This window comes from Crotalus tigris, unplaced genomic scaffold, assembly GCF_016545835.1.
Source record: "Crotalus tigris isolate CLP2741 ecotype Arizona unplaced genomic scaffold, ASM1654583v1 scf7180000024321.1087588, whole genome shotgun sequence".
Taxonomy (NCBI): domain Eukaryota; kingdom Metazoa; phylum Chordata; class Lepidosauria; order Squamata; family Viperidae; genus Crotalus; species Crotalus tigris.
Genome location: NW_024100493.1, coordinates 638,143 through 658,011, shown reverse-complemented (window position 1 = coordinate 658,011; position 19,869 = coordinate 638,143). Strand labels below are relative to the sequence as shown.

General features: G+C 41.6%; 1 protein-coding gene across 13 annotated transcripts in view; it reads right to left on the bottom strand.

Annotated features, from left to right (window-relative positions):
* Positions 1-19,869, bottom strand: part of LIMCH1 (LIM and calponin homology domains 1) — a 167,013-nt gene that overhangs the window by 67,817 nt on the left and 79,327 nt on the right. For all 13 annotated transcript variants that reach the window (XM_039325233.1, XM_039325238.1, XM_039325235.1 and 10 more), the window contains 3 exons: positions 15,588-15,697; positions 10,883-10,913; positions 4,086-4,196 (listed from right to left, as the gene is read on the bottom strand). In XM_039325233.1, the coding sequence (XP_039181167.1) occupies positions 4,086-4,196; positions 10,883-10,913; positions 15,588-15,697 (252 nt within the window). The remainder of the gene's footprint in view (positions 1-4,085; positions 4,197-10,882; positions 10,914-15,587; positions 15,698-19,869) is intronic.

Sequence of the window (19,869 nt, the reverse complement as noted above, 5' to 3'; positions counted from 1 at the left end):
TTATCTTATCTTATCTTATCTTATCTTATCTTATCTTATCTTATTTTATCTTAGTAACAGTAATAGTAGTAAAATTGGAAGGGACCTTGGAGGTCATCTAGTCCAACCCCCTGCTCAGGCAGGAAACCCTACACCATTTCGGACAAATGGCTGTCCAGTCTCTTCTTAAAAACTTCCAATGTTGGAGCATTTACTGCTTCTGGAGGCAGGCTGCTCCACTGGTTAATTGTTCTCACTGTCAGGAAGTTTCTCCTTAGTTCTAGGTTGCTTCTCTCCTTGATTAGTTTTCACCCGTTGCTTCTTGTCCTGCCTTCAGGCGCTTTGGAAAATAACTTAATTCCCTCTTCTTCATGGCAGCCCCTGAGATATTGGAAGACTGCTATCCTGTCCCCCCTTGTCCTTCTCTTCGTTAAACTAGACATACCCAATTCTAGCAACCGTTCCTTATATGTTTTAGCCTCCAGTCCCCTAATCATCTTTGTTGCTCTTCTCTGTACTCTTTCTAGAGTCTCAACATCTTTTTTACATCGTGGTGACCAAAACTGGATGCAGTATTCCAAGTGTGGCCTTATCAAGGCATTAAAGAGTGGTATTAATACTTCACGTGATCTTGATTCTATCCCTCTGTTAATGCAGCCTAGCACTGTGTTGGCCTTTTTGGCAGCTGCAGCACACTGCTGGCTCATATTTAAGTGATTGTCTACTAGGACTCCGAGGTCCCTCTCACAGTTACTACTATTGAGCATGGTGCCACCTATGCTGTACTTGTGCATTTGGTTTTTCTTGCCTAAATGTAGAACCTTGCTTTTTTCCCCATTGAATTTCATTTTGTTAGATAGCGCCCAGTATTCAAGTCTGTCCAGATCCTTCTGTATCTTAAGCCTGTCTTCTGGAGTGTTGGCTATTCCTGCCAGCTTGATCTTCTCATCTCATCTCATCTCATCTTATCTTCTCATCTCATCTTATCTTTCCTCTGCTCAATGGTGGGACCCACAGGTCACCCTGTACACAGGGTGTACTCCAAATACCAACAAAGAGAATTCCCATTCTCCCTGCATATCTCCCCAACGCAGCATCATTTCACTGGGACTACAGCACAGCTTCTGCATACCAACAGCCTGCCTTTAATCCTTTGGCAAAATGCCCTTTTTGCAGAAGCAAATGAAGAACAGGAGAAAAACTCTTGGTTTATGGCCGAAGGTTCAATCACAATAGGCTTGAAAATCGGAGAAGCTATCCAGTGATACTCAGACTATATTTCATTCATGAAAACATCCCTGGAAATATTAAAAAAATAAAAAAGCTTTGTGGTTCTCTCTCTTCCTCTTTTAAAACAGATGAAGCATCTCCGTGATTTTTTTTTTTAAGGAGTGAATGCGTGATTGATTAATTGAATGAATGAATGAATGAGCAAATTGTAGGGGAAAAAAAAAAAGCTTTGGTTCCAAAACTGCAACCTTTGTTAATCTGTCCTCTGAATAGCTGTTCATTTCATTTTAGTTTAGTCTGGCATGCTAATAATTCAAAAGGGCAGAACAATGCCTGCCAAGCAAGGGGATGTCCAACGTCTATACAATTGGAGAAAATCCATCTTTAAGAATGCCGCAAATAAGAAGTGTAACCGAAAATGTGCGCTTTGGTCATAAAATGATTAATATGAGTCTACCATACTGTAAGGCAGTGGTTCTCGACCTGTGGGTCGGGACCCCATTTGGGGTCGAACGACCATTTCACGGGGGTCGCCAAACAAGGCTGTCCGCCATTTTTTCCCCCTTTTCTTTGGCCATGCCCCTGGCACCCGGTGATGTATAAGTGGTTGGGGGTCACCAAAACATGGGGAACTGTATTATGGGGTCGCGGCATTAGAAAGGTTGAGAACCACTGCTGTAAGGGCTGTCCAGATAAGAGCTATGGAGTGGCTGATATTATTTAAAAAAAAAGTTATGTCATGGAAGGAAGTACATTTGATGAGATTATGTACCAAATAAATCTACTTTTTCTTATATTATATTTATTGTATTAACAGATGTCCAAGCAATGGTTGCCCACAATAGAAGCCAACATTTCTTTATTATTAAAAATGTTTTGATCATTTCCGGCTTGGCATTCTATAACACAACAATTATCCCTGCCACATCAAACACACACATGTGCTGTACAAATTGTCTTAATAGAAAATCACATCCCTCCGTCACTTCCCACGTAGATCACCAACATATTGTGGATCACAATGACTAAGAAAATATTGCATTAGAAATGTATTGTTGTTGTTATTATTCTTATTATTCTGCCCTGTTTTTTTCTGTAGTTGGAGAGAGTGATATATAAGCTTGAAAAGCTGAATCCGATTCTGGGTTTCGGTCCAAATTTTACCCGAGACACACAGCGATGGAAACAAACATATATATATATTTTCCTGTTGATCAAAACATTATCCACCATTATCCACTTTACTAAAAGGCAAACACAATAAAGTTACTACGGTACAAGCTGTAACTTTTCTAGTTTTGCATGCAGTCAAAAAAAGTTCTTAAAAAAAATTAAAGAGGTCGGCTGGCCTTAATATTTGTTCTCTTTAAAATTCACTTTTGCAGAAAACTTCAGCGTTAAAAAGGGCACAAGACAGGGGTGTCCATTATCTCCATTACTATTTATATTAACGTTGGAAGTATTGAATAGAAACATTAGACAAGATACAGAGATTAAAGGACTGGAGATCAAAGATGAAAAATATAAATTACAAGCATTTGCAGATGACTTGGTTTTTATACTGGACGATCCATTGGAAACAAGCACTAAACTTCAGGAGAAAATAGAAAAATTTGGAGAAGTGGCAGGCCTGACAATAAATAGAGAAAAGACTAAAGTGCTGACAAAGAACTTAACAGAAAAACAAAAGAATCAACCAACAAAAAAAAAACACAACCAAATCTTCAAATAGTTAAAAAAGTTAAGTACTTGGGAATTTATTTAACAGCAAGATGTGCAACAGTAAAAGAAGATAATTATGTAAGACTGCTAAAACAAATAAAATTGGATTTGGAAAGTGGAAGAACCTCCAACTTTCAAAGTTGGGGAGAATAGTGACAGTGAAAATGAATATCTTTTATAAATTTATAAATACTCTTTTTATTTCAAAATTCACTTTTGCTGAGGTTTATTACAACATAAAATACAATTGAAAATAAAGATTAGAAAAGGGTGGGAAGGGACACGCAGAAAAAAAACACATCTGTCTTCCAAATCTTTTTATCTAAGTAAAATGCTAACAGTATTTACGGCCTCCCTTCGGCATTTAGTTGTTACAAGCCCTTTCCATAACGACACAAATATTTAATCTTCAAAACTAAGTTTAGTTTTATTTTTTTTCCTATTTCAAGTCTGAAAATCAGAAGCAATTTTCCGGTGGAAACATGGTCCAATAAAATCTCAAGATTCAGCTGCAAATATTTACTGAAACCTCTTTGTTTAAAACAGTTTACATTTCCATCTCGACCTAATCTATTTTTTTCACCTATCCATTTCACACACACACACACACCACCACTACCACCCCGTTGTGGGTCGGCCTTCACACTTGTGGAATAAAAAGATGAACTGTCTGTTGGGGATTTAAATAGGTCTGTGAAGAATAGCAGCTTAAAAGAAGTAAGAAGGGAACAAACTGTAAAAAAAAGAAATGCAAGCAGTTCTTAACTTACAACGGTTTGTTTAGTGACCGCCTGACGTTGCAACGGGGCTGAAAAAATGTGACTTAGGACCGTTGTTCAAGCTTATGACCGTTGCAGCCATCCCCAGGGTCACGTGATCAAAATTCAAACGCTTGGCAACTGACTTGTACCTATGACAGTTGCAGTGTCCCGGCATCACGTGATCCGCTTTTGCGACTTTCTGATAAGCAAAATCCACGGGGGGAGCCAGCTTCACTTAACAACCAGGTTCTTGTTTAAGAACTCCAGAGATTCACTTAAGAACTGGGGCAGGAAAGGCTGTACAACGGGGCAAAACTCACTTAACCACGCTCTAGCTGGGAATTTGGTCGTAAGAAGAGGACTACCGGCAGGTGAGGGAGCAAATTGAAATACCTTTCTCATCTGGGTTAACAATCCTTCAAATTTTTTCAGGTCCAGTGCTGGCCCATTGAAGTAAGTGCTGTTGTTTGCCGTTTTCCCCAGCCAATAGACGGTGGCTAAAACCTGGAGAATTCAACGAACATTCATTGGAACAAAACCAAAACAACAGATCAATTTGGCACCACCACAGGTTCCCATAGTCTTTCCAGAGCAAATTAAATACGTTCCCTGTTTTTTTCTTTTAAAAACGGTCTATGTTCCCCCCCCACTCAAAAAAGCTTCCTCCTTCCACTATGTATTCAAGATGGATGGTGATTGATGTTTATATGTTACTGATATGTAACGGTGTAGGTCTGTACATATGTTGTATATGGCATGTTTAAATGTGTTATGTATGTGTTTCACTTTAAGAGCAAGCAACTAAATTTCATTTTTAATGTGTGCCATTGTGCCCACAGTAAAAAAAAATGACAATAAAGGTTATCTATCATCTATCTGTCTGTCTGTCTGTCTATATCTATCTATCTATCTATCTATCTATCTATCTATCTATCTATCTATCTATCATCTATCATCTATCATCACTATCCTATCTATCCTATCTGTCTGTCTGTCTGTCTGTCTGTCTCTATCTATCTATCTATCTATCTATCTATCTATCTATCTATCTATCTATCTATCCATCCTACCTATCTATCATCTATCATCACTATCCTATCTATCCTGTCTGTCTGTCTATCATCTATCTATCTATCTATCTATCTATCTATCTATCTATCTATCTATCTATCTATCTATCTATCTATCATTTTGAATGTGTGCCATTGTGCCCACAGTAAAAAATGACAATAAAGGTTATCTGTCTGTCTGTCTATCTATCTATCTATCTATCTATCTATCTATCTATCTATCTATCTATCTATCTATCTATCTATCTATCCATCTATCATTTTAATGTGTGCCATTGAACAGAATAGGACAAAATATAGAATATAGAATAGAATAAAATAAGAATAGAATAGAATAGGAGTAGAATAGAGTAGAGTAGAATAGAATAGAATAACAGAGTTGGAAGAGACCTTGGAGGTCATCTAGTCCAACCCCCTGCTCAGGCAGGAAACCCTATACCATTTCAGACAAATGGCTGTCCAATCTCTTCTTAAAAACTTCCAGTGTTGGAGCATCCACAACTTCTGGAGGCAGGTTGTTCCACTGGTTAATTATACAGAACAAGAGGGATGCTGTATATTTAGCAGCAGTTTAGAAGACAGGCTCAAAATCCTTAATTCTAAGTCAAAGAAATATTTAGGGGCACCAATACCTCATTTATCACCAAAGAGTTTTAAGATTAAATGAATGCGGGTTTTTTTTTTTTAACTGAAATGGAGTTCTCTTCCTGCAAGGAATCCATTGCTTTCATAATGCACCTCTCTGGGTATTTATTAAAGGAAGAGAGATTTCCTGCAGTGCTTGGAATCTCTGAAAAAACGACGATCAGATAACCCGACAGGAAATTTCCACTCACAGGAATAAATTCACCGAGGGGAGAAGAAGAGGAGGAGGAGGAGGAGGAGGCACACCCATTTATAATTGTGTGAACTAAAATGGTTTCCAGTTTTCTAACTTTTAGGAAATCCCGTTTTTTTCTATATGGTCATTTCCGGTCCAGGAGAAGATGGAGATGGGTTTTTTTTTTCTGCTTCCATTCAGAAGCTGGTCTGAGCTATTAACCTTTGGCTTCCTTCAGGGCGAATTGGGAAAAAACCCAACAGCCACAAACTGAGGAGTCTAAACCATAAAAATGCCAGATGCTTTAATGCCTATCCAAAATGGGTGGAAGAAACAGCCCCAGAGGGCCAGGTGGTGGGTGCCGAGACCGCATTTAATTTTATTTCTTTCTCTCCCCTCCTTTATTATTTTTACAAATAAGGCGGCCTTTCTCCTCCTTCTCTTTCCCCCCCACGACAACCCTGTGAGGTGGGTTGGGCTCAGGCAGAGGGACTGGGCCAAGGTCACCCGGCTGGCTTTCCAGTCTGAGAGGGACTAGAACTCACCGTCTCCTGGTGATCGGCCCAAAGTCACCCAACTGGCTTTCAGGACCAAGGCAGGAAGTCTGAATGTATTGCTAGCACCTGATGATGTTGCCTAGTTTGGTAATGAAACGTCTACCAGAAAGCCATCAAGCTCCAAGAACCAGAAGGATCCCACAATATTGCATATGGCACAATTAGGATGATTTCCGTCAAACAGACGGCTAATCGGACTCCCAAACTGATGAAGAGGTTTTGGAAACCGACAGAGGTTGAGGGCGAGTCAACGATCACCCCTAAGAACCTTGTTGCTTGTTGCGTTCTTCCCGTGACGCTACGTTCTGACGTCGACGTCTTTGGTGGGTTACGGTTGCCTCTGCCAAGCTTATTTATAGAGAACAATTCCCATAAAGTTGAGTGGCACCGAGGGATCTGTTTAGCATGGTTCCCTATCTGGAACTACATCTGATGGAGTTCAAGAAGGTCCCACTTCTGCAGCGATGAGAAATGCCGATTTTGGCCTCCATCGGAAGCATAAGCCTCCTTAAGCTTCAACTCTGGGGAAACTCCTTTCGTTGACACTTGAATAATGTCACCCAAAGGCCAAAGGTTTCCATTCACAAGGAACAGCAGCTCAAGGGAAGGGGGGATAATCAGAGAGGTGGCCCAGCATTCACATCCTCCCTATCCATACAGAGAACCTGACCTCCAGTATTCCCATTCCAGCATTGTTTTGTGAAAAACAGATATATATATATATATATATATATATATATATATATATATATATATATATATATATATATATTGCAGTGAATTACATCAGACGGTGTCCTTTTTGCCCTTTCTTGGCATTTGCCCACCGTTAATTCGGTGGGATTGGTTTCTGAGTCAGGAAGACAGGGTCACCCAGGGCAAAACTTAATCGCCTTCTTTTTAATTGCAACCAAAGAGCTTAGCATAATTCAGGAAACACCAGCCAGGGGCTGTTCTCCCTAGCAGGTAGCCTACAATTTTAAGGACCCAGCCCGGATGGAATCTCAATTTTGGACTGGACTCTAGAAAGGAAATTTCTGGAATTTTCAATGGCCAGGGGTTCGGATTTTGGACTGGACTCTAGAAAGGGATTTCCAGGTTTTCAATGGCCGGGAGTTCAAATTTTTGGACTGGACTCTAGAAAGGAAATTTCTGGAATTTTAAATGGCCGGGAGTTCAAATTTTGGACTGGACTCTAGAAAGGAAATTTCTGGAAATTTAAATGGCCGGGAGTTCAAATTTTGGACTGGACACTAGAAAGGAATTTCTGGAATTTTAAATGGCTGGCAGTTCAAATTTTTGGATTGGACTCTAGAAAGGGATTTCCAGGTTTTCAATGGCTGGGAGTTCAAATTTTGGACTGGACTTTAAAAAGGAATTTCTGGAATTTTAAATGGCCAAGAGTTCAAATTTTGGACTGGACTCCAGAAAGGAATGTTCAGATTTTTCAATGGGTGGGAGTTCAAATTTTAGACTGGACTCTAGAAAAGAATTTCCAGATTTTCAATGGCCGGGAGTTCAAAATTTTGAACTAGACTCTAGAAATTTCTGGAATTTTCAATGGCCAGGAGTTCAAATTGTGGACTGGACTCTAGAAAGGAATTTCCAGGTTTCCAATGGATGAGAGTTCAAATTTTGGACTGGACTCTAGAAATGATGTCCAGATTTTTCAATGGCCGGGAGTTCAAATTTTGGACTGGACTCTAGAAAGGAATTTCTAGATTTTCAATTATTTCTTGAAGGAATTGGGTATGTCTAGTTTAATGAAGAGAAGGACGAAGGGTGACATGATAGCAGTTTTCCAATATTTGAGGGGCTGCCCCAAAGAAGAGGGAGTCAAGCTATTCTCCAAAGCACCTGAAGGCAGGACAAGAAGCAACGGATGGAAACTGATCAAGGAGAGAAGCAACCTGGAACTAAGGAGAAACTTCCTGACAGTTAGAACAATTAACCAGTGGAACAACCTGCCTCCAGAAACTGTGAATGTCCCAACACTGGAAGTTTTTTAAGAAGAGACTGGACAGCCATTGGTCTGAAATGGTATAGGGTTTCCTGCCTGAGCAGGGGGTTGGACTAGATGACCTCCAAGCTCCCTTCCAACTCTGTTATTCTGTTACAGGAACCTTTCAAGCCACATCCTTTCAAAGTATTCTGAAATATTTCCTAATTTCTTTTTTAAAATTTTCAGGTTTCTCCAAGAAAGTGCTGCTGTGATAACTCTGCTGGGATTTCAAATGAAAGTTTTGTAAAAATAAAACAAACAAACAAAAAAACAACAAAGCTCCAGCATTTGGTAAATTCGCTCCAGCAACTTCCTAACAGGGCCTCTGCAAGTCATCCTGAGTAAATTTTGCAAAACGAAACATTATTTATTTCTAAAGCTACATGTGTGCATGAGTTTTTGCTGTGTGTGTGTGTGTGTGTGTGTGTGGCAGGGGAGAAAGACCAATTACTTTCCTGAGGGCAACCCAGACGCGATAAAATAATAGACTTTATTATTATTATTATGGATCATCGCACAGTCAGCCAGATGTTCAGACTGGATTTGGCATTTTGTCTACCTATCGAGTCCTTACCCAGGACCTGGGATAGGCAGATGTGGATGTTTGATGGTATTACAGATCTCGTCGCAGGATGGAAGCAGTTCCTAGGAAGGCCGCCTTTTGCAATTGACTAATGGCAAATTTGTCAATGCCAATGGTGTTCAAGTGGTGCTCCAGTTGTTTTGGGATTGCACCCAAGGAGCCTATTACTATTGGTACTACCCTTGCTTGCTTTTGCCACAGTCTTTCTATTTCTATTTGTAGGTCTTTGTATTTTGTGATCTTCTCCAGTTCTTTCTCGTCTATTCTGCTGTCTCCAGGCACTGCCATTATTATTATTATTATTATTATTATTATTATTATTATTATTATTACTACTACTACTACTACTACTATTACTACTACTACTATTATTATTATCAATCTGTGGTTACAATTATGGGCTTCAAAGTTGTATCGGAAAGCTGTTGGTAATTCCTTAACACGACTCAAGGATGTCAGCCAAATATAATGGGAATCATCAGGACTGCCCCAATGAACGGTAACACCAGAAGTTGTGTCTGGCTTTGTAGAGTTTATCTAACTCTGGGACCGAGCGCATTTCAAACTTTCCTTCCTTGCCGTGCAGTTCCTGGTTTCAATCAGGATGATGGAAGGGAAAAAGCTGCTTTGAAATTAAAATCCCATTTGGAGGGAAGACAGGAAAAGTTCACAGGCAATAAAGCATTTGTTACATCCCTGCAAACTGGCTCGTTCATTCACTTAAGAGATAACAGCCTTTTTGGTGTTTCAATCCTTTGGTGAAAAGGCTTCCAGTGACTTCAAACAGGCGGCCGTTTGTTCATCCAGTCAGTGGCACCGAACAAAACAGTATTCCTTCCAAAGTTTTATGGAGCTGTTGTTGTTATTGTTATTCAAAGGTATTCCTTCCAAAGTTTTATGGTGCTGTTGTTGTTATTATTATTCAAAGGTACTCCTTCCATTAGATATGTATAGGATAGATTAATATTTTATTTTTATTGGGAGATATTTGTGGAAGAAGAAATAAATAAGATTTATGATGAAATTAAAGAATTAGAAGCTATCTGGAAGGGATACCTGAACTGATAATGCGTGTATTTGAAGCTAAATTAGATTATGGTTTTGTAATTGCGTAAAGCTTTAAAACAGGTTGAGGATTAATAGAAATTTAAGGTAGAAATAGACTAGTTTAAATATATAAGCTCTTTGAGGGAAATAGAGAGGGAATATTTGACGTACTGATTGACACGGTGTGTCTCGAGCACTTTGTATTAATTAAAAAATCAATAAAATTTGTTTTTTTTTAAAAAGGTATTCCTTCCAAACTTTTATTGTGTTGTTGTTGTTATTGTTATTCAAGGGGCTTGCATTTCAGTCCCCATGGTATAAAAAGAGATGCTGAGACTCTAGAAAGAGTGCAGAGAATAGCAACAAAGATGATTAGGGGGCTGGAGGCTAAAACATACAAAGAACGGTTGCAGGAACTGTTTAATGAAAAGAAGGAGTAGGGGAGACACGATAGCAGTATTTCAATATCTCAGGGGCTGCCCCAAAGAAGAGGGAGTCAAGCTATTCTCCAAAGCCCCTGAATTTGCAGGACAAGATGCAACGGATGGAAACTCATCAAGGAGAGAAGCAACCTGGAACTAAGGAGAAACTTCCTGACAGTGAGGACAATTAACCAGTGGAACAACCTGCCTCCAGAAGTGGTGAATGCACCAATGTTTTTAAGAAGAGACTGGACAACCATTTGTCTGAAATGTTATAGGGTTTCCTGCCTGAGCAGGGGGTTGGACTAGATGACCCCCAAGGTCCCTGTTTATTCTGTTCCTGGACTCTGCTGAGATCATAATGGTTTTGCTGTTCACTTATCAAAACATGAGCGAAGTTAGCTTTACATCGGGGGGGGGGGTGTCCAACCTTGGCAACTTTTAAGACCTGTGGATTTTGACTCCCAGAATTCCCTAGCCAGGAAGGAATTCTGGGAGTTGAAGTCCACAAAATCTTAAAGCGGCCAAGGCCAGACGCTCCTGCGCCTGGGTGTCCAAAAGTCAAAGTCTCTGCCAATAAAAGATATATATAGAAATGTATTGGGAGTTCCAACCTTAACTTGTCACACACCCAACCAAACAGACACCTATCCAGCACGAAGAGGGGATGGGAAAGTTGGAGTACTTACATTTTTCAGCTTTCTGCCACCGTCAGGATTCCTGCGAAAGAAAAGAGGAAAAACATCTCAGAAAGCAGAAATTCCTTCCACGGTTTGTATAATGAGAGAGGTCACATGTTTCCCCCCTCCGCAGGATGTGTCTGCTGGCTAGGCAGCACGTGACGAAAGCAACTGGAGCAATTGATTGATTTGACAGTGTGGAAGCATAATTTTCAAGAGCCACTGCGATTCGCCTGGCCGATATTTTGAGTTTCCAAAGAATTAAAATTAAAAATGTTTTCCTTCACCAAAATAACAAACGAAGGCAAGCCTCACAGGCAAAAGAGAGAATAAACAGGGCGGATCCTTGGTGCTTTCTGAGCTGGGTGGCTTTCTTGCAGACATTTCGTTACCCAACTAGGTAACATCATCAGTGCTGGAAGGGAGGGGGGTTTGCTCTTTAGCACTGATGATGTTGTCTAGTTGGGTAACAAAACGTCTGCAAAATAGAACCAAGCCCAGAGAGCACCAAGGACCCCAAAGGACCCCATCGGCCTTTTCCTCCTCCTCCTCTCCACGCACTTCTAACACTGATGATGTTACCTACTTGGGTGATAAAACGTCTGCAAGAAAACAAACAAGTTCAAAGAGCACCAAGGACCCCACAGTCGTCGTCCTCCTCCTCTACACACATCTCACTCCCTTCTAGCACTGATGATGTTACCTAGTTTGGTAGTGAAATGTCTGCAAGGAAACCACCCAGCTCAGAGAGCACCCACAGTCACTGTCCTCATCCTCCTCTCACAAATTCTATTCCCTACTAACAATGATTATGTTACTAAGTTGGGTGATAAAATGTCTGCAAGAAAACAATCAAGCTCAGAGAGCACCAAGGACCCCAGAGTCGTTGTTGTTGTTGTCGTCGTCCTCCTCCTCCTCCCCCATTCCCTTCTAACACTGATGATGTTACCTAGCTGGGTAACAATATGTCTCCAAGAAAACCACCAAGCGCAGAGAGCACCAAGGACCCCCTCATTTCAACCTTGTGCTACAAATGTTCTCCTTTATCAGAAAATAAACAAGACATTCTTCTGCTTATGATGTTAAAGTTTGAAGAGAGTTAAGGGTTTTTATGATGTTGTTCATTATATAATTAGTAAACTTAAATAGATTATGTTTAATTTGTTTGCATAATGCTGTATTTTGCTCTGGGAAGTCAGGGGAGGGGAGGGGAGGGGGTAGGGGGTGGACGGGTTGAAGTTTAAGTAGTTCAGATAAAGTAGAAATAGCCTTATTGTATATAATATTAATGTTTTAATTTTGAGAGAGGAACTGCTCGGGCATTTCCCCTGGACCGCATCAAGAGGGAGGAGAAGAAGGTGAGAAGTAAGTAGGAAGGTTGAGGTGAAGGAGGAGAGGGGGGGAGTGAAGAAAAAGAGGGAAAGAAGTAAGTTGGTTTGAGGTGGGATGCGGTTTGGGAGGAAATGGGCGGGGAAGACCAAATGTGGTGTGTATCAATTTGTTTTATTTTTTATCTGAAGTATTTGTAAGATGGTCATGTATTGTAAAGTTGAAAATAAAAATTTTTACAAAAAAAAAAAAGAGACATTCTTCCAACTGGAATAGCTTGCTGGAGTTGGAGGCAAATTTATGGCGCTCCGGCCACCATTCAGTTGTTTTAGGGAGGTAGGATGGATAGTAAATGTGGATCTTCTGCGATGATGCCTTGTAAGCCACAGCAGCAAAGACCGGGCGGCTGTGTCCACATTCATGGACTTTCCTTCCTTCACCGTCCACGGGGAAGGCTCGGTCACAAAGCAGAATCAGAAACTTGTCTCAAGCAGAAGTGATGGGAGACAAAAGTCACCCGGAGCGTACTTTGCCGCAATCTCCCTCTTAAGATGCACAGACAAAGTCGGGGTTCCACGAAACTCGGCACACAACTGACTCCAGAATCTAGAATTCTGTGTGTCTCTCTGTGTGTGTCTTTTTGAGCCAAAAGTCAGGACTGTCAGCCCTGAACAGAAGGCTGCCGTTCGTCGACAGCTCATCATCCAGGAGACCGCTGGGATAGGATTTTTTTTTGTGGGAAATTACAGCCAGCTAGGAAGAATCTGGGATTAAGGAAGGATCCTTCTCTTGCTTTGATTTTAACTTACCCTTGACTCATCAGGAGCCTGTGAGCTAAGTTTAGTTGGATAAAGAGCGTGACCTTCTGGATAGCATTTAGATTAAGTGAAATCCAGAGGTTGCCACAGATGGGCGGGTCACCCTTCCAAATGCTGGGTGAGCAAGACAGTTGCTAGGGAGATAGAACAACAAAGGAAATATTAAGGCTCTCGGCCACTTTGATTTTGTTGCATCAAAACTTGGAACGCAGAGAAAGAAGACCCACCCCCCAAAGTCAACAGCTCTTCTTTCACGTTCCTCTAACATCCTCATTCTCGTGAACGATGCAGTAGACCAGTGGTTCTCAACCTTTTTAATGCCGCGACCCCCCCCCAACTGGTCGTAAGTCGAGGACTACTCAACCGGTCGTAAGTCGAGGACTACTCAACTGGTGCAGCACCATTTGCAGAATGGGACTTTTGGCGGGCTCAGCAGGGCAGAGACAGCCTGGACAATTCCTATTGGCTTCTGAAAGCCATAGAATTAGACTCTATTCAAGAGAGACTATTCTATTGATTTTCAAAAGCCAATAGAATAAAAGGGAGGAGCACAGCTAAAGAAAAGGGGAAAGAATGGCGGACTGCGTTGTTTGGCGACCCCCGTCAAATGGTCGTTCGACCCCAAATGGGGTCCCGACCCACAGGTGGAGAACCACTGCAGTAGACAAAAGGGAGAAGGATTGTTGAATCAACGGCTTCTACATGCTCCAAAGTTTCCAGAAGCAAAGGGGCAAACGTGTCTGTCATGGATACTGTGACAACCAGGTTCGTACCATTTAATAACAATAATAAAAGTTGGAAGGGAGCTTGGAGGTCATCGAGTCCAACCCCCTGCTCAGGCAGGAAACCCTACACCATTTCGGACAAATGGCTGTCCAGTCTCTTCTTAAAAACTTCCAGTGTTGGAGCATTCACCGCTTCTGGAGGCAAGCTGTTCCACTGGTTAATTGTTCTAACAATTACTATTGTTAATTTGGCATTGACAAAGTCGCTATTAGTCAATTGCAAAAGGCGGCCTTACTAGGAACTGCTTCCATCCTGTGACAATATCTGTTATACCATCAAACATCCACATCTGCCTATCCCCAGGTCCTGAGTAAGGACTCGATAGGTAGACAAAAGGCCAAATCCAGTCTGAACATCTGGCTGACTGTGTGATGATCCATAATAATAATAATATTGGAAGAGACCTTGGAAGTCATCTAGTCCAACCCTCTGCTCAGGCAGGAAACCCTAGACCATTTCGGACAAATGGCTGTCCAGTCTCTTCTTAAAAACTTCCAGTGTTGGAGCATTCACCGCTTCTGGAGGCAGGTGGTTCCACTGGTTAATTGTTCTAACTGCCAGGAAGTTTCTCCTTAGTTCTAGGTTGCTTCTCTCCTTGATCAGTGAGCTGAGGGAAGAAATACAGCTGATTCTGAAAAGAGCTTATGGAAGCCATCTTGAAAAGCAGCAGACCCCAAGCAGAATTAGATCTTCTTGCCCCTACTGCTTAGGACTACAAGTAATTCTACAAGGGTTGGTGCTCCCTTCAACATCCTACGGTTTCTAGATTAGATTCTGGGCGGGATCAGAGTCCACGGATGAATCATAGAATCATGGGGCTGGAAGAGATTTGAAGATCTTCTAGTCCAGCCTCCAAATTAATTGTATCTAAATATGTCAACTATTTCTAAAAACCCATTTTTTGAACTGAACCCACAGCTCTTGTTCTTTCAGTTTTGACTGGTGAGTTTTGATCCTGATCCATATGGAAATATATAAATAGTCTTGACTAATTTCAAAGAAACCAAATAGGATGGGATTGGCTTAAGGTCCAGAGCTATTAAGGTAGTCAGAGAAGTGTTAAAACACACAGAGACATATATAGATACACACACACACACACACACACACACACACACACAGGGGAAGAAAGGGAGGGAGGAAGGGAGGGAGGGAAAGAAAGGAGGAGGAGGAGGAGGAGGAGGAGGAGGTGGTGGTGGTGGTGGAGGAGATCTTATTCCCTCCCAGACAAATGGCTGTCCAATCTTTTCTTGGAAACCTTAAGAGTTTCATGTTTTCAACATGAAAACATGGCCGATGCAGATGGTCCTTGACTTACAACAGTTGTGTTCAGCTCAACTTTCCTAAGTGAGGCATTTTTTTCTGGTGAGTTTGGCCCCGTTTGACCACTTTTCTCGCCAACGTTGTTAAGTGAATCAATGCAATTGTTAAGTTAGTAACCCAGTTGTTAAATGAATCTGGCTCCCCCCCCATGGATGCAAAAGGGGATCACATGACCCCTGGACACAGCAACCGTCATAAATACGAGTCAGTTACCAAGCGTCTGAATTTGGATTGTGGGACCACGGAGATGCTGCAACGGTCGTACGTCTGAACAAACGGCCCCAAGTCCCTTTTTTTTCGGCGCCGTCGTAACTCTGAACGGTCACAAAAGGGACTGTTGTAAGTCGAGGACTAGCTGTAATGGACTGAACGGCTCAAAATTTCTTTCTGCACATCCTTATATTCCAGGCACGTTACCCGCTTGGGATTCCGGAAACATCCGTGAGTTTTCCACTTACCTGATTGTCGTTCGGCTTGTGCAAGTCTCCTGCAGGTCTCCCGGATCAAACAGCTGAGATTCTTTCAGTCCCACTTCCCTGCAACCTCGTAAGAAGAAGGCAATGTTGTCCTGAAAGGAAAAATAAAATATGACACTTGCATAGTTGACCCAAACATCAACTGGATTTTTTTTCCCCTTCTTCAGTTCTGACTGAACGGTGGAGGACGGAAGGATTTATATTCTTTGCAGTCATCTGGACGTTAGTGCTCTTTCTGAGAGTCGTTGAGGCCTCTTGGAGGCATATCTGTGCCCTCAAGTCACCTGAATAGTGCAAATGGGTATGGAGCCTTCTTGGAATTGCTGACAGGATTTGTGTTTGTAGACTGGAGATAGATGGTGTCATATCCCTCCCCCTCTGTTGAGGAAGGGCTGTTCAATCTGGACATAAATGGCCTCTTGGGCCATCTTTCAGCAGTTCCAAGAAGGTTCAAAGAAAAACATGGAAGTCCCATTGCCTCATGAAAAAGCACCTTCTCTCCTGGATTAGTTCCCATCCATTGCTTCTTGTCCTGCCTTCAGGTGCTTTGGAGAATAGCTTGACTCCCTCTTCTCTGGGGCAGCCCCTGAGATATTGGAAGACTGCTATCCTGTCCCCCCTGGTCCTTCTCTTCATTAGACTTGATACATTAAACTAGAAATTAGGAAAGATTTCACTCAACCAAACGAGGGACTACAGACATACGAGAGAAGAATCCTCCAAGTTATGGCTTCAAGTATTTACATCTTGAAAGGGCCAGTTAGCAAAAAATTATGTGTCCGCATGTGTGCATCTTCTGATCATTTGGTCCACTTAAGACTAACCCCAGGTTAATGGCAAGCCAACGATTTGTATCTGAATATATTCCCTCTGCCATCATGGTCTCCGTTTTTTAATGGAAGCAGTTAAAGGTCCAAGAATTGAAACCTCGTAATAACAACAACAACAGCCTATGCAAAGAAGCTGAAGAAACAGTAGACCACCTGGTAAGTTGCTGCAAGAAGATCACACAGACTGACTACAAACAGCGGCATGACAAAGTAGCAACAATGGTGCATTGGAAGATCTGCAAGAAATGTCATTTGCCCGTAAGCAAGAACTGGTAGGATCATAAAATAGAGAAAGTCATAGAAAATGATAAAATTAAACTGCTCTGAGACTTCAGAATTCAAACAGACAAGCACCTGCAACTTAACACCCCAGACTTAACAATTGTCGATAAGAAAGACAAAAAAAAGTGGACGTGGCAGTGCCTGGAGACAGCAGAATAGACGAGAAAGAACTGGAGAAGATCACAAAATACAAAGATCTACAAATAGAAATAGAAAGTCTGTGGCAAAGGCAAGCAAGGGTAGTACCAATAGTGATAGGCTCTTTGGGTGCAATCCCAAAACAACTGGAGCACCACTTGAACACCATCATCGGCATTGACAAATTCGCCATTAGTCAATTGCAAAAGGCGGCCTTACTAGGAACTGCTTCCATCCGGGGATGAGATCTGTAATACCATCAAACATCCACATCTGCCTATCCCAGGTCCTTGGTAAGGACTCGATTGGTAGACAAAATGCCAAATCCAGTCTGAACATCTGGCTGACTGTGCGATGATCGATGATGATGATGATAATAATGATAATGATAATAATGTGCTTCCCACTGTATTTCAGCATTGCAGGATTTCGTGTCGATCGGCCCATATTATAAAAATAAAATAATAAAACCCAGTAAGGCATTAGTTCCACTGAAATCAAAGGCAAGGAACCATCTGCATAATCAGCAATGGAATTTTAAAGAAGAACACATGTACACGTTTTTACAGCTTTTCCAGCAGTCATTGTTTGTTGGCCAGTCCTTTTCTGTGTCAAGGAAAAAAGGGAGAGAGGGAGATGTTAGGAAATTAAGGAGAAACTTCTTAACATTGAGGACAATTAACCAGTGGAACAGCTTGGCAATGGAATGGAATGGAATGGAATGGAATGGAATAGAATAGAATAGAACAGAACAGAACAGAACAGAATAGAATATAGAACAGAACAGAATAGAACAGAATAGGAGAAACTGACTGATTGAAGAATAGAATAGAATAGAATAGAATAGAATAGAATAGAATAGAATAGAATAGAACAGAATAGAACAGAATAGGAGAAATTGACTATAGAATAGAATAGAACAGAATAGAATAGAATAGAATAGAATTAAGGAATAGAATAGAATAGAATATAGAACAGAACAGAATAGAACAGGAGAAATTGACTGATTGAAGAATAGAATAGAATAGAATAGAATCTGGAAGGGATCTTGGAGGTCTTCTAGTCCAGCCCCCCGCTTAAGCAGGAGAACCTATACCATTTCAGACAAGTGACTGTCTAGTCTCTTCTTAAAAACCTCCATTGATGGAACACCTACGGTTTTTGAGGGCAACTTCTGTTCCACTGGTTAATTGTCCACACTGTTAGGAAATTTCTCCTTAATTCCAGGTTGCTTCTCTCTTTGTTCAGTTTCCAACCCTTGTTTCTCGTCCTTCCCTCTGGTGCTTTGGAGAATAGGTTGACGCCTCTTCTTTGTGGCAGCCCCTCAGATACTAGAACCCTGCTATCATGTCACCCCTATTTCTTCTTTTCTTTAGACTAGCCAAACCCAAGTCCTGCAGCCGTTCTTCCTATAGTTTAGTCTCCAGACCGTTGTAGGGTTTCATCACTGGAGTTTTTGAAAAAGAGACTGGACAGCCATCTATCTAAAATGGTCTAGGCAGATCTCCTACTTGAGCAGGGGGACTGGACTAGAAGACCTCCAAGGTCCCTTCCAGTTCTATAGATGGATGAATGGATGGATGGATGGATGGATGAACGGATAGACGGATGGATGGATGGATGAATGAATGAATGAATGGACGGACGGATGGATGAATGAATGGATGGATGGACGGATGGATGAATGGATGGATGGATTAATGGATGGATGGATGGATGGATGGATGGATGGATGGATGGATGGATGGGGTGTTATGTCCTTACACCGAAAACTAGGAGCGGTAGGAAAGGGCTTTGACTAAGCTTGGAGAGATCAGCTTCAAGCTTGCTTTCAGTCATGAATATTCACTGGTTTTAACAGGGCTGGTGGCCAGCAGAAAGGGAGAAGGATATGCTGTGTTTGCTTCCTTGAGGAAGGGCAGAACATGCATTGAGCAAACAAACTGTCAGATCTGAAGAATCAGATCCACATGTTAAGCTCCAGTTAAGATGATTTATGGCTGAAGCCTCTCCACAAGAATCTAGTCAATGAACAATCAGCACTAAATTGGCGCTAGATAAGAGACAATGGGGAATTTCAAGTGAGGTTGGACATAAATTACTTGCTGGAATGTAAGGACTCCAGGCTGATTATTTACTTGACTCCACCTCCAAGCACTGCATGTCGTTCTTCTCGGCAAGTACTTCAATAAAAATATACACCAGGGCTTTAAAGACGAACTAATTTAAACAGAATAGAGCTGGAAGGGACCTTGGCGGTGTTCTAGTCCTCAAGCAGAAGACCTTAGCCTAGACCATTTCAGATAGGTGGCTGTCCAGATGGCTCTTCTTAAAAACCTCCGGTGATGGAGCACCCACAACTTCTGGAGGCAAGCGGTTCCACTGGTTAATTGTTCTCACTCTCAGGAAATCTCTCCTTAGTTTTCTCCTTGATTAGTTTCCATCCACTGTTTCTTGTCTTGCCTTCTGGTGCTTTGGAGAACAGCTTGACTCCCTCTTCTCTGGGGCAGCCCCTGAGATATTGGAAGACTGCTATCCTGTTCCCCCCCCCCCCGGGTCCTTCTCTTCATTAGACCTGATACATTAAACTACAAATTAGGAAAGATTTCACTCAACCAAACGAGGGACTACAGACATACGAGAGAAGAATCCTCCAAGTTATGGCTTCAAGTATGTACATCTTGAAAGGGCCAGTTAGCAAAAAATTGTGTGTCTGCATGTGTGCATCTTCTGATCGTTTGGTCCACTTAAGACTAACCCCAGGTTAATGGCAAGCCCATGATTTGTACCTGAATATATTCCCTCTGCAATCATGGTCTCCGTTTTCTAATGGAAGCAGTTAAAGGTCCAAGAATTGAAACCTCGTAATAATAATAACAACAACAACAACTTCTGGAGGCAAACGGTTCCACTGGTTAATTCTTCTCACTCTCAGGAAATCTCTCCTTAGTTCTACGCTGCTTTTCTTGATTAGTTTCCATTCACTGTTTCTTGTCTTGCCTTCTGGTGCTTTG